This window comes from Musa acuminata, chromosome BXJ1-9 (genome assembly GCF_036884655.1).
Source record: "Musa acuminata AAA Group cultivar baxijiao chromosome BXJ1-9, Cavendish_Baxijiao_AAA, whole genome shotgun sequence".
Lineage (NCBI taxonomy): Eukaryota > Viridiplantae > Streptophyta > Magnoliopsida > Zingiberales > Musaceae > Musa > Musa acuminata.
In genome coordinates, this window is record NC_088335.1 from 3,045,917 (window position 1) to 3,059,721 (window position 13,805).

The 13,805-nt window shown below is 42.6% G+C and overlaps 3 protein-coding genes across 6 annotated transcripts; 1 reads left to right on the top strand and 2 right to left on the bottom strand.

The window, feature by feature from the left end:
- Window positions 1–28: 28 nt before the first annotated feature.
- Window positions 29–7,126, bottom strand: LOC135592495 (uncharacterized). Of its 2 annotated transcripts, XM_065081975.1 has the most exons (11): window positions 6,795–6,934; window positions 3,975–4,122; window positions 3,261–3,346; window positions 3,052–3,118; window positions 2,488–2,630; window positions 2,341–2,389; window positions 2,122–2,259; window positions 1,957–2,037; window positions 708–884; window positions 533–619; window positions 29–391 (listed from the first exon to the last, which is right to left on the bottom strand). In XM_065081975.1, the coding sequence occupies exons 3-11, from the start codon at window positions 3,326–3,328 to the stop codon at window positions 329–331; spliced, it is 873 nt and encodes a 290-aa protein (XP_064938047.1). In that variant the 5' UTR covers window positions 3,329–3,346; window positions 3,975–4,122; window positions 6,795–6,934; the 3' UTR covers window positions 29–328. The 2 variants fall into 2 exon arrangements, with proteins under 2 accessions (XP_064938047.1, XP_064938046.1); XM_065081974.1 differs by lacking the exon at window positions 3,975–4,122 and having other exon boundaries at window positions 6,795–7,126.
- Window positions 7,127–7,548: 422 nt separating this feature from the next.
- LOC135581842 (abscisic acid receptor PYL4-like) lies at window positions 7,549–8,825 on the bottom strand. Its single transcript, XM_065081980.1, has one exon. It carries the CDS (start codon window positions 8,755–8,757, stop codon window positions 7,876–7,878), a length of 882 nt encoding a protein of 293 aa, XP_064938052.1. The 5' UTR covers window positions 8,758–8,825; the 3' UTR covers window positions 7,549–7,875.
- An 839-nt stretch (window positions 8,826–9,664) lies between these two features.
- On the top strand, window positions 9,665–13,805 carry LOC103996956 (dehydration-responsive element-binding protein 2B). 3 transcript variants are annotated; one of them, XM_065081981.1, is made up of 4 exons: window positions 9,665–9,798; window positions 11,689–11,738; window positions 11,835–13,231; window positions 13,323–13,805. In XM_065081981.1, exons 3-4 carry the CDS (start codon window positions 12,345–12,347, stop codon window positions 13,336–13,338), a joined length of 903 nt encoding a protein of 300 aa, XP_064938053.1. In that variant the 5' UTR covers window positions 9,665–9,798; window positions 11,689–11,738; window positions 11,835–12,344; the 3' UTR covers window positions 13,339–13,805. The 3 variants fall into 3 exon arrangements, with proteins under 3 accessions (XP_064938053.1, XP_064938055.1, XP_064938054.1); XM_065081983.1 differs by having other exon boundaries at window positions 13,405–13,805; XM_065081982.1 differs by having other exon boundaries at window positions 9,693–9,798; window positions 11,686–11,738.

Sequence of the window (13,805 nt, forward strand, 5' to 3'; positions counted from 1 at the left end):
GCGGTCAAATATAAAAAAGTGCAACAACTTGGGAACAAATCTAAGCAGATTTGACGTGTTCAATTGGTAAATGCATAAACGTCTGACTGACTAAACAACACGGACAGACCGAGCTCAAAATCAAAAGCATAGACCGTAACAAAAGAAAAAAAAAGGCAACAATAAAAAGAAAGTCATAAAAATGGGCATTCGACACCGTACCTAAGTCGCTGGCCTCTTTGTGCTACTCCGGAATTCTGCATGTCAAGCTCATCCAGGATAAATGCAAATGAAGACTTAGAGTCTCATCTTTTGAAGTTTCAACATTCGAGTTTCGTTAGAAACAATATCAAGCACCAATGTTCTCAAGATCAGCCGATTTATCCATCCTTTTCAAGATTCCTGCGATAACCTGAGGATGGCCCTAGATCCTTAGGAACATTTCATAGTGATGAAGACGACAACAACAACAACAATAATAATAATAATAATTCAAGAAACTAGGAAGCCTAGTCCTCAAAAACAAGGAAAGGTGTTTTCTGGTGTATTTTACCTTTCCAGGTCCCAACTCATAGCTTTTCTTCAACCCTTTGTTTAACAGAGTCTTCAGCGTCAGTTCCCATTGCACAGGAGTCGTCACCTGCACTTGAGAAGAGGAGCCATATGACAAAGCTATTTATGATCATTATAAGTCGGGTAGAGCAAATTTAGGCAGTGAACATGGAGACCTGTTGTGCCAAAATTTTTTTGATCGTATCAGGATCCGAGTGTGGCTGGGCATCCACATTTGATATAACTGGAATCCTTGGCGTTCTGATTTCTGTTGTTGCGAGTGCAGCTTCTAATCTGGAGACAGCCGGTTCCATAAAGTTGGTATGAAAAGCACCAGCAACAGCAAGGCGTACCTGGTGATAAAGAGTGATCATTTTCTTGTGTCAATATAGATCTTGTTTCTCAAAACCAGACTTGCATAGAAAAATGTGAAAGATTTAAGCATAACCCTACATATTACACAACCCTTTAAGGTTTGCCATTTAACGTGGCAGAGTAGGCACTGCTGGGTACAATATAATAGTATCTTCAATCGGTATCAGACTTTTCTTCGATCTAGGTTGTGTCAGCTTCATATTTATATATTTGAACAGACTGTTACATTAGCAGCAAAATGTATATCTCGGTTATCATCCAACAAAGAATAGGAAAATGCTTAAAAAACACACACATTGCTACAAAGGCCAGCATCTTAGCACACTATGAATCCTGATATAATTTCTATTCCGACATAATATGCTATGGAGTAGCCCTGACCAAAGTCCCAGAAAAGAAAAAAGATCTAATGCTTGCATGATCAATGAGGAGATAATCTCAAGTAATATCCAAATGTGTAGATGAAGATGCAGAAGTTGGCAAGGGCTGGCTGTAGATTCATTGATAGACTATATGAAGATTATGGAGTGGGACGCTGGAGTGCTTAAAACTAGAATGAAGACAGACTTGTATAACCAAATTACCAAGTAGAATGGTGAAGAAAAATGGTTAAAAGATTAAGAGGAATCGAATGATCAAGAAAAGAATAGGTTTAAAGTTTAAACACAATATTAACATGGATGGAACTTAAACATAAAATCCATGCTGAAGTGCAGCAGAGTGACAACAATCTACGCTTAGCAATCCCAGTAACATATATGTAAAGCAATGTCAGTTGAGAGGTAATCACCACTGATTAAGGTTATAATGTTATCGATATTTGTCTCTCTTATTTGGTTATTTTAATTTAAATGTTTGCAATACAAATAGGCTTCTCAGTAAAGTAAATTTCAGTCTTTTTCTTAGACCTGTTTGACCCCAAAATTTCTTTCCTCAAGCATGATCAAAAGCAAAATATAAGCACATGAAATTCTTAACAACAAAGGTGCCTGAACAGTAACAAGAAGAGATGATTATAATATACAATCATAAATAGCAAAGAAGACTAACCGTCATCCGAGCCTTAAAAGACTTTGCCTTAGCTTCCACTGCTTCAACTCCCTTCACACCACCAGAAACAGCATAATTACCCTGCACTTCAAATTCATCTCTAGTCAAAGAAAAGGATTAAAAGAACACATTAAATAATTAAAAGAAGCATTGAGAAAACCATACTGGACATAAAAAGTTTGCGATCTGAACTTTATTTTGGTCATCAACTTCTTCGTTAGCAGCATCACATAACAGCTGCACCTTTTCAGAGTCCAGTCCGATGACACTGACCATAGCACTTTTAGCAGCATCAGCTGCATCCTGTGGAGTTTTATTGAAATAAGTCAAGAGAAGCTAGAGAAAGAAATAGCTAGTTCACAAATTCTGGTATCGGCTGCTAACCTGCATTGCTTCTCCTCTTAACTTGACAAGCTTGAGACCATCCTCAAAACTAGTGAATATCATGAAACAAACATGCTTTGATTGAGTGAAAGACGAAAATATCAAAGACGAGCCATCACAACAGAAGATTCTCACTATCTAATGTACCTGAATGCACCAGCAAATGCAAGGGCTGTATATTCTCCCAAGCTCAAGCCACAAGTGACATCTACAGAATTGATTATATCCTGACCCCCATCACGTGCCCGCAATACTTCAACTGCAGCTAGACTGGTAACATATATGGCTGGCTGCAAAAAGTTGAATTTTATAATGATACTATTGAACAAATTCATTATTTCTAATGACGAGGAAACCAGCTTCAGCATAAAAAAACAATTCAAGAGAACTAGATATATGACTAGACATACATGTAGAGCTGCATAACACTGAGTGAAAAATGTCCTCATAAATGGAAGTGGCATCTAACACCACTTCGAACCTCTAACGATTGTTATACCAAAAATAGGCTTCACTTGCATAGATAATCTACCAATAGTAGAATACTCATACTATATAAAACATCGAGAATTTTTCACATTTTCACAAAAGCAAAGAAATGCTTCCTGGAGAGCACACAGAAAATAAAATTATAGAGAAGCAAGTAATGAATGCCAGCAGAAGAGAAGAAATAACAGCCTGGTTATATACAGCCATTCTGCATTATTGTACCTGGCTTATTACTGTTGAATCAAGCTTTTCTTTTGGCCCATTGGCACAAACATCCAAGAGATCATAACTGAGGCAAAGGGAACAAAAGGATTAAATTTAGAAGATCAATATTACCAATGATAAGCATCGAGGGACATCATGGGCTTTGGGTTTTCTCCTTTTTGATGCCTAAGCTTTGTATTAGAGAAACTAGAGTAAGAATTTCGTACCCAAGTATATCATTTGCTTTCTTAAACAATTCAGCAGCAGCATTCACATTCTGAGCTTCCACCCCCATTCCAACAGTTTGTGCTCCCTGAAACCAAAAAAGAAAAAAAGAAAGAAAAGTCCAATATGCTCAATCCCACATAGAAATCCAGAACATTAGGCACAAAAAAACTCATAAAGTCATTGTTTTCATACTTCAGGTAGTTGCTCTGGACATAGAATAGATAAGTAGTCCATGTGATACATAATTAATATGATTATGACAAAAATGTTTGCCAAGCATGATCATTGTTGGATTTTCATCTAACATGTATATTACATATTGCTCTGGCTATCTAAAAGAAGCTGTCTGAACTTCTGCAAGTTGAAACAGCTGTTTACGTAGAGAAAGTTGGCATCAAGAAAAGTAATATGTAGCACCACCACTGGTGCATGAAATGTTTGAACATGCTCATGTGGTGAATTTCAGCTTTTCAATGATTGGTGTCTTAATATAGTTTTTGAATGCACTTCAGTAATCATCCTACCACCCCACTGTCTGTTCACATCCAAATGATTGGAACCTGGCAATCCACATGGTAATCAAACACCAATAAGATCAGCAGAATAATATTCATGTGAATTCAACATCTGGTGGTAGTGTACCACACTGACCTACCAACAGTTGAGGTTTCGAAACCTCATTCCACAAATTTTAAAGATGACGACTATCTTACATCTTGATTACTGATGGCAAGGTCCTTAGATTGAATCCCGTCTTCATCACTTATTTTGAAGATATATTTTGATTACTGATAACAAGGTTCTGAATACATTTCAGTAATCATCCTATCACCCCATGATCACATCCAAATGAGTGCAACCCTGCAATCCATATGGTGATCAAACAGTGAAAAGTTCAGCACAACAATAACCATATTGTTAAAAAAAGACAACCAAAACCAGATGCGGATATGCAGCATCTAGCTTGAAACAATAAAGCCAAGGACAAAAAACAACCGGAAGAATGACACAAAGATTTAACAAGATAAAACCCTCAATTATTTTGAGGAAACATCTAGGTATAAGCTAAAAGAAATTCTCTACAAATAAATGGGAGTACAACTTTCTTTCTAATACAAGGAGTAACACAACACCTTCTCTCATGTGATAGAAGTAGAGGAAAAACTCATAAATGAGAAAATGAGGAACCAAACTGAGGAGAAAACAATTCTCTTATTTCTCTATCTCTCTCTTTCTTCCTCTCTCTTCTTCCTTTTTCCTCTCTTGCTCACGATGGCATCTTCATTATGTGTTTTCACCTCTCTCATTTGGTGCCTTATATAAGCAACAGTCTTGCACGAGGAGAACTCTTGCATGCATACACCATCAAAGTCCTGAACGCACATGTCTCACGAAGATTGCAGAGCGATGTGGGCACGTGTGGGTGAATCTGCAACCACCGACTTGCTTGCCAATAAAAGTAAAAATAAAATGCCAAGTCATATACTGCTAACGTCTTCACCAAGCCATAAGAGGATCTAGTTCACATGAAGTCATAACATCTGCTTGGTTGTTCATTATTTCGATCTTCTACATATCCATGTTATCATCCACCATTATTTCTTGAATGAAGTGATATTGAACTCCTATGTACTTTGTCCTGGGATGGAAGATTGGACTTCTCGCGATGTGCAAGACACTCTGACTGTCACAATATAAGGAAATATTCCCCTGCTTGTGCCTGAATTCCTTCATTAACCTTCTAATACAAATTGCCTCGTCGCAAGCGTGTGTAGTTGTCATGTACTCTATTTCTATCGTAGATAGAGCTATAATAGTTTGCAACTTTAGAACTTTCTACAAGTGATACAACAGTGATAGAAAGTTCAAAAACCACTTTAGTTCAGCGAAAAATGTATTCAATATCAGAAAATCTAGTTTCTTCTGAAGCAGATCCAGAGCATGATGAACAAGTAACAATCCAGTCTAAGGTTCAAGAAGTCTGACAATTAATTCATAAGAGGGTACCACCAACTTAGCACAAGGAGTATGTTTTGGAGAGCAATGTTGTGTACTGTCTTCTAATAGAGGATGGAGAGATCTCAAATCTAGAAAAAGGATCAAGTGTTTGTGGACAGAAAATGTAAGAGAATATATGAGAATGGGGTTCGATGAAGGCATCGAGAGACAATTTCCAACGTCATACAGTCCTCAACAGAATGATGTGATAAAGCAGATGAACATGACTTTTAGGAGAGGACCATAGCAATATTGGTTACTACAGGTCTGGCCAAGTCATTTTGGGCAATGTTATGCTATTAATCGGTCTCCCTTAACAACGATTAAATTGAAGACACTCATGGATATGTGGATTGGTAAATCAGTTGATTATTCTTCTCTTCATATATTTGGTTATCCTATATATGTAATGTAAAATGCCCAGGAAAGAATGAAGCTAAATTCTAAGTCTAGAAAATATATATTCTTGGACTAGGGAAGTGGGTGATTATAGGAACCACTCGTGTGCACGGGTGGTTGCAACAACCTCCCCACCTTCACAAAATGTACATGGTTGCAGGAACCACACGCTCGTCCCCACATCATACTATAATCTCAACGAGACGTGTGCGTGGATGACTTCAGTGACATGCGTGTGTTGGAGTTCTCCTCGTGCAGGACTCTGGTGCCTATATAAAAACACACAATGAAGAAACCAGCTAGAGAGGAAAAAAGAACAAAAAAAAAAGAAGAAAGAGAGAGAAAGAAGGAAATTGTTTTCTCCTTAATTTAGTTATTCCTTATTTTTTTCATTTGTTTCTCCTATTATTAGAGAGAATGAGTTATGATACTTCTTGTCTTAGAGAGAAGATTATAGTCTTTGTTTATTTATAGTGAATTCCTTCTAGATTGCCTGTGGACGTTAAGTAATTAAAGGGTTTTACCATGTTAAATCTCGGTATCATTCTACCATATGTTTTTATCTTCGATTTTATTGTTTCCAACTATATACTGCTTGCCCGCATCCGATTTTGGTTTTGTCTTTTCAAACACATGCAAATTTAATATCCGGTGATGGACCACACCCACCTACCAACAATTGAGGTTTCAAGACCTCATCCGATAATATTTTAAAGATGTCTACTATCTTAGTTAGTAAAGATCTTGATTACTAATAGCACAAAGTCCGATTGAATCCCGTCTTCACCATTAAACTATCTGGTTTTTGTATCCAACGACGCCCTCTGATCATGACTTCTCGTCATTTGTTACATTCGATGCAAAACATAACTAGAAGGGAATCTTATTATCTTCTCGTTGTCATCCGTCGATTCCTCACAAACAAATTAGACCTCATTAACTAAATTATTTCCTAGATATTAAAGAAGAAAAAAAATGCCAAGACACGATCCTTTGTTATACATAACGTCTCGCATTTTTACCCGGTCATTTACGAAGATTTCTACTGTTGCTTTCCTTAAAGTAACTATAAGTACCTCATGGAAGAATCCAAACAAAGCCACAAGCTCACAGAGTGAGGGTCGGAATCGGATTACCTGGCCAGGAAAGAGGAAAGCACAAGAGGGCTTATAATCTTGGAAGAGGGCATCATTTCCCACTGTAGCTCGCGATCCGACCGAGACGCTCATGAAAACCCTAGTTCTCCAGGGGTTCCTGTGACACAGGAACGATCTCCGGGCACCATTAACCGCGGAGAACCGGTGGAGCGGGGCCAAGGGGATCAAAGCAGTTGAAGCCGACGACATCGTGGAGGGGGAAGAAAGCGGTCGCCGAGATCGGAAGAGAGGAGCTAAAACAAAGGGGGAGATAAAAGAGAGCGGCGGAGCACACAAGATGAGTGAGAGAAGAAAAAGCGGTCCCACCCCAGCGGCCTTCTTGTTTTCTCCGCCTCCGGCCCAGGCCGAGTCAATATCCGAGCCACCACAAATTCCCAAATCACAACAATTTTATTTGAATGATTAATCTTTATTTTTGGTTTTTTTAACAGCGTTCGTTGATTTTTAAAATAATATCCTTAATTGAAAATATTTAAATTATCTTTAAAAATTGACTATATTTTTTTTCATCTCTTACAGTATTTTGATTGATCTCATAAAAATATTGTAAAATCTCCTTAAAAATATAATAAATCAGTTAAATAAAATTAAATTATACTAGAAATCATTTGATATATCATGATTCACATAAATATTTATAATAATTTACAAATAATATATATATATATATCATTTCAATTTACATTAAAAAAAATTATGTTACAACTCAGACGGTAGGCACACTGCTTACTACTGATTTGGAATCGTCAGTCAAAGGGGCATCAATTCTGTGAGACAAGATACAGTGGGGATCATTACAAGCTACCTTGCAACTTGCAAAGCGAGTGGCACACCATCCCCATTTGTCAGTACAATCGGAACAGTACTCCACAGAAGCAAAAAGCTCAAGTTGATGGGCGGAGACGAACAGATGGAAGACAGGAACCTGATGCAGATATCAAATGAAAAGACAAGAAGAGGCTGCAGTTTTCTGAGTCGGAATAAGATGTCCAGAGCTTGCTTGTCATCTCGTTTGATCTGATAAGAAAACGAAAATAAAAGAAGTCATGCGAGATCCCATTTAATTACGGGTTGCCCTCCGGCGCCGTACTTGGAGGCTTCCGGCGATCCTCGCCAGGGACCGGAGGTTGCACTTGACGATGGTGTCGACGAACACCCGCGTCTCCTCCGTCGTATTCCCCGGCGGCACGTCGACCACGTAGGATTCCACCACCACCGTGCGTCCGCCTCCGTCGTCGTCCGGGTGGAGCGTGGTCACGGAACGGTAGTTGGCGAGGCGGTGCTCGCCGTCAAGGATCTCGAGGCGCTCCGTGCTGGTGGCCGCCGGCAGGCCGGAGACGACGCGCACCTCCCGCAGGGTGCCGACTTCGCCGTCCCCCACGACGACGTCGCAGCTCTTCACGAAGTGCTTGTACGCCTGCGGCCTGTCGAAGCGCCGTACCACCGCCCACACCGCCGCCACCGGCGCCGTCACCGTCTGCACCACCGCCGAGCAGCACTGGTTCGTCCCCACCGCAGCACTGGTTCTCACCCGGAAGCCGAGAACGTGGCGCTCGTCGTCAAGGATCTCGAGGCGCTCCGTGCTGGTGGCCGCCGGCAGGCCGGAGACGACGCGCACCTCCCGCAGGGTGCCGACTTCGCCGTCCCCCACGACGACGTCGCAGCTCTTCACGAAGTGCTTGACGACGTGGCGCTCGTCGTCAAGGATCTCGAGGCGCTCCGTGCTGGTGGCCGCCGGCAGGCCGGAGACGACGCGCACCTCCCGCAGGGTGCCGACTTCGCCGTCCCCCACGACGACGCGCACCGCCGCCACCGGCGCCGTCACCGTCTGCACCACCGCCGAGCAGCACTGGTTCGTCCCCACCGCGTGCTCGTGGTGCCTCGCCACCGCCTCCGGCACCTCGTGCGCCGTGCAAAACTCGGTCGCTGGAATACAAGGCATCGCTTCGCTTCTCTCTTATTCCTCTCGACAGAGTCTTCGAAGACTTGGATATGGGAGGGTGCGGTGACCAGCGGAAGCGACCACATAAATACTGATGCTTTGGATGTCAAATTGGGACTCTTTTAGTGGTAAACTCACCACAATAATCTTTAATCATACTTTTCGACATTATATTTAAAATATATTTTAGAAAAAGTGACGCGCAAGTCAAAAAGCTAATAGTCCGAAATGGTAGCATAATGGATAAGATAAGCACTGCCTCGAGGACTAAACGCAGTTCCATTCTTGAGTTCACACGTGACGCATCGACATCCCATTCCCCAATGGGACTCTTTCACCTTTGCTTCAGCGGTGGGGTCCTCTTGGTGGAGCACATGTCGATGGCAGTGCCCGGCATTTTGGCTACTACATTATTATGTGATTTTTTTTAATGTTGTTAATTGGTACTGGGCGTGTCCATATAATTCGGTCCAAACCTTCCAACATCATAGCGTACGCAATCAGAAGGTCAAAAATTAAATGTTTGACTAAATTTTTAGATTAATTCACACGCAAGACCGGTTTGACCGAGTCTTCCCGAGCAACAGCTCAGATTGAACTCATGGATGACGATCGAGAAATCCTGGCCCTTCATCTTTTCTTCCGAAACGGATAGGGCCGATGGCAGACCCGTGGGCTCGACGGAATCGCCGCGCGAAAGGAAAGCCCGAACCACATGGTGCACGCCTATTATGGTCTACGTGTACGGTCGGATAGAAAAGCTAAGCCTTAGTGGCTAAGTAATGGGTCACGTGATCTCCCGCCGCACTTGTGGGAAGTTTCGTTGAAACGTGGCTCTTCAGACGTCACACCTTGCGACACGAGGTCTGCCACCTAAGGAACCGAGGTATTTGTCCCCTTATATAATGGTCTCGGCGGGTCATCGAGTTTTTCTTCGAGACCAAGAAACATCTGATGATTGTGCCCCGACGGCAGGAAGAAGAAGAACCGCGAGGAGGACGAGGAGATGGGGATGATGATGTTGATGATGGAGTCCGATAGGTAAAGCTACAAATCCTTCCATGAGCTACTCGTTTCTTGTGTAGTGGTGGTTCGGTTCTTGTTTGGTTTTCGTCGTTTCGGTTTGGTAGATTCGATTTTTGCCGCTCCAGTTGTTTCCATTGTTTTCTCGAGGTCTGATCCTCTTCGGTTTCTAGGGTTTATCTCCGGTTTTGTGAGGTGGTTTTGTGATGACCATGTGAAGAAAAAAGAAGCTAAGACGAGTGAATCAAACTCTTTCAGCGTCCAAATTTCGTTGAAATCATGGTAGCGACGAGAGGAAAACGGGGCCATCGATTTTTGGGTTTTCGTGAGGTCTGCTGAAAGTGGATACTTGAAATAAGGGTTTTGCATCTTCCAAAACAGTTTTCTTTGAAATAAGGGTTCTGTTCCTCGGGGAGGTCGAGTTCATGATTGATTCGATGCAGAATTGAATGTTTCTTGTGACTGTGTTACGTATGTAGGAAGCTTGTGACGAGTGCTTCTGGTCGCTTTTGGTTTCATTTTGATCGCAATAGGAGGAGAGTCGAGGCAGAAATGAGGGAATGATGCAAGCTGAACGATACTACTACGATATCTGTTTGTATGTTCAGAACTAAGATGATAGGTAGCTTGGTCGTCGGCGTTACGATGCACGGTTCTGTTGAGTGATATTTGCAGAGGTTTAAATTGTGAACAGGGATTCGTAGGTTAAGAATACCGTGGGATGATGGGAGCTATCCTTTTGATTCTTGGAGTGCCAAATAACTATCAGAGTTGAGGGTGCATCAGGTGCAAAGTAAATTCTTTTGATGCTTCCAGAGACGTACTAAGATGCCCCAATGATTATTACTAAGGTTGTCCTTCAATTTGTCAGATAATTAAAGGATTTTGGAAAATTTGCAATCAGAAATATGTATTTTCTTTCTCTTGGGTTCCTGCCAAGGTGAGGGGAGTTTGAGATGGAAGCAGAGTTGTGGAAGAGAAGGATCTTTGGTAATTTGGAATCTATAAAGAGTAGGCAATGTAATATAATCTGTTTGGATTATTCAGTACATTGTTCTAGTAGTGTCAGTACATTATTCAGTACATTCCTAGAGAGCAGTGTGTTGTAGTTTTTTCTTCGTCACTGATGATGTCTGAAAAAATGCTGGATGTCGGATTAAGCGAGAAGCATGCGATCGTTCTCATAAAAGCCAAGCTGTGGAGAGACATGGATTTAGGAAGTAGGAGCGGTGATCGTTGTGGTCTGCTTTACTTCTTTTGCCGGAAGTGGCTTTTTTGGGTGTATTTTGCAACTCGAGTTGGATTCAAATTGCCTTGTGTTCAATAGCAAAGAACCCTTTGAGAATATAGAGATCCTGTTGTGTCACATTCTCGTAGAAGGTAGCAAACTTGTGGGCTTGTATGGAGTTTCTGGGCACTATGGATTCTGTTCTTTAGTTGTTGCCCTTCACTCGATGGACATTTGAATTTCTAGAAACAGTACTATGAATTTTTATGCGTTTAAGTGGGTGGTAGGTCGATGGAATTCCCCACCCTTGTGATAATAGTTCCATTATGTGCTTGTCTTGAGATGGTGGATCCAATGAAAGTAGGAACATGGTGAGCCTAAGGTACGAGGATTTACGTCGGTTTTCGACATATACGATAATTGAGCTGTCAGAACTTGAGGTGTTGTCTGACACGGATACTATGACAACAGTGACAACAGGGTTCCTACACAGGTTTTATGGGAGGTTTGCGGACTGACGTCTTAATTTGTTTTTGTTGCTCGTGGAATTTAACAAGTTTGAAGACGTTAGATGATTTTTGTTCTGTTAATTAAGTGTTTATGATTCCTTTTTTGATGGATCACATTCTTTACTTATGTGGCTGCGGTTGTTTTCTGTTTTATGATTTCTGCTGAAGTAGAATTCGGGAGCGGCAGGTGCTTGGTTGTATTGATTCTACAGAACATCTAGGTATGTATAATTTTCATCTGGTTTAATGTACGATTTAGTTGCCATTTTTCAGTGTCAAAATTGGATTCAGCTTATGTTTTTGAAAGCCACGTTCAGATGTGGGCTCGGAGGAGATGGTGGTCGACCTGAGTTGCAAGTAGTTCCATCGATACTCCTTCACAGCGTTACGTGGGATAGCTTTGGGTCCTGGATGTGGCTTGTCTTGTGCTTTTACTGCTGCTGCTGTTGCTGTTGCTTTGCCTGGGTGGTGTAGCGTGGGACTCCATAATCCTAGAAGAGAGAAACAAAGCCTCTTTATCGACTTCTCTTTCTGTCTGTTGTGTTGTTTTGTTCTTTGTTGGTGTCTACATTTTCGCGTTCGAGCCATGGGAGCTTTTATTCCTTTTTTGAGCATCGCCTTTCCGTGTTCTATCTACCCGATTCGAAGATAATTTGGTTTTGTCGAGTTTTCTTCTGCTGTTCTCGTTTGGTGCTTTGACGCTGATCCTCCCTTCTCTCAGGCAAAAAAAAAAAAAAAGAGTACGCAGGGGGGGGGAGAACGGCGCCGGTTCCGTGGCAGAAACCATTGCCCGGTGGAGAGAACACAATCGCCAGCTCGACCGTTCCATGGATGGTGAAGAGCGAGTTCGGAGAGCACCTGCAAAAGGTTCAAGAAAAGGTTGCATGCGAGGCAAAGGTGGGCCAGAAAACCCTAAATGCAGATACCGTGGTGTAAGACAGCGTACCTGGGGCAAGTGGGTTGCCGAGATCCGAGAGCCAAACCGGGGCAGTCGCCTTTGGTTGGGGACCTTCCCGACTGCTGTGGAAGCTGCTCTTGCCTATGACGATGCCGCAAGAGCCATGTACGGTACCATGGCCCGCGTCAACCTGCCGGGAGCTGTAGACGTCCCTGCCATGAGAAGGGAGTCGTGCGAGACGACCACGACTTCACGTAAATCCAGTGCGGTCGATGGCTCCATGTCTCGTGAGATCGACCGCAAGGTTCCAAGGTTTGACCCGAGGGATGAGGTGGCTTATTCCGATGCCACAGACGTCTCGGATGACTGGGACAAGGATGTGAAGCTGCTTCCAAAGGTCCAACAGAAAGATAACGCGGAGAAAGAGTCTACTACGACCGAAGCGTGCGTAGAGCTTCGACAGACCGGTGATCGGGATCCTCCTACGACGGATGGGCGGGAGGAAGAATTCTCTGTAGAGGAGATGCTGAGGATGCTGGGTGCAGATGCCGAAGCTAGTATGGCCTGTCATCTCGGTCCTGTTGGTAGGGACGTGAACTGGCAGGGCATCAGTGCAGCCGACGACCTAGCGCTGGACTTGCAGCAGAATCCAGATGCTACACTGTGGGGCATGGCGCAGAATCCTCTGGGGTTCGACTACGGTGATGATAGTCTTTGGAGGCCACTGGGAGATGACTGGGAGTACGGCCCGGTGGAGGTTCCAAAGATGACGGAGTTGGGGACGTTTGATGCTGACTTCTCGTCCGGCCCCAGGAGGTAAAAGACATTTCTCGGAAGATTAGTTGTTCTTTTATTTAGAAAGCAGACGCATTCCACAGGTTTATTTATTTTTATTTTTTATTTTTAGAATACGAGGAGAATAGTATATGCTCAGAATGCTGTCGCCATATGTGTGTAATGGTACTAGAAATTTTTATTTGTATTTCTAGGGCGGTGTAAGTGATGTGAGGGTGCGTAGCAGTAGCAGAAGTCATAAGAGTCATGTGACCACCTGGTGTTCTTTCCACTCAGTAGTGTTTTACTATGCCTTGCCTGTGGAAGTACACGAGGCGTGAAGCTTCTTCTGAGCGGCCAAAATGGCGTCAAACGAAGGGTGAGTGCGAGTGAGTCTGGGGAGAGAAATGGTTTGTTTGGTGTCGGCGAGAGGTAAAAGGCGCAGAAGAAAGAATCATGCTTTTACGATAGTAGTGCGAATGTTGGGACTGTGGATTCTTAACACACGAGGGGCAAACGAAGACAGCAGACTACGAGGTTTGGTGTAATATTGCAATCGCAAGCCACATCTCACGTGGCTTCTTCTACCTGAATTATTAACATTAAATTATTATGA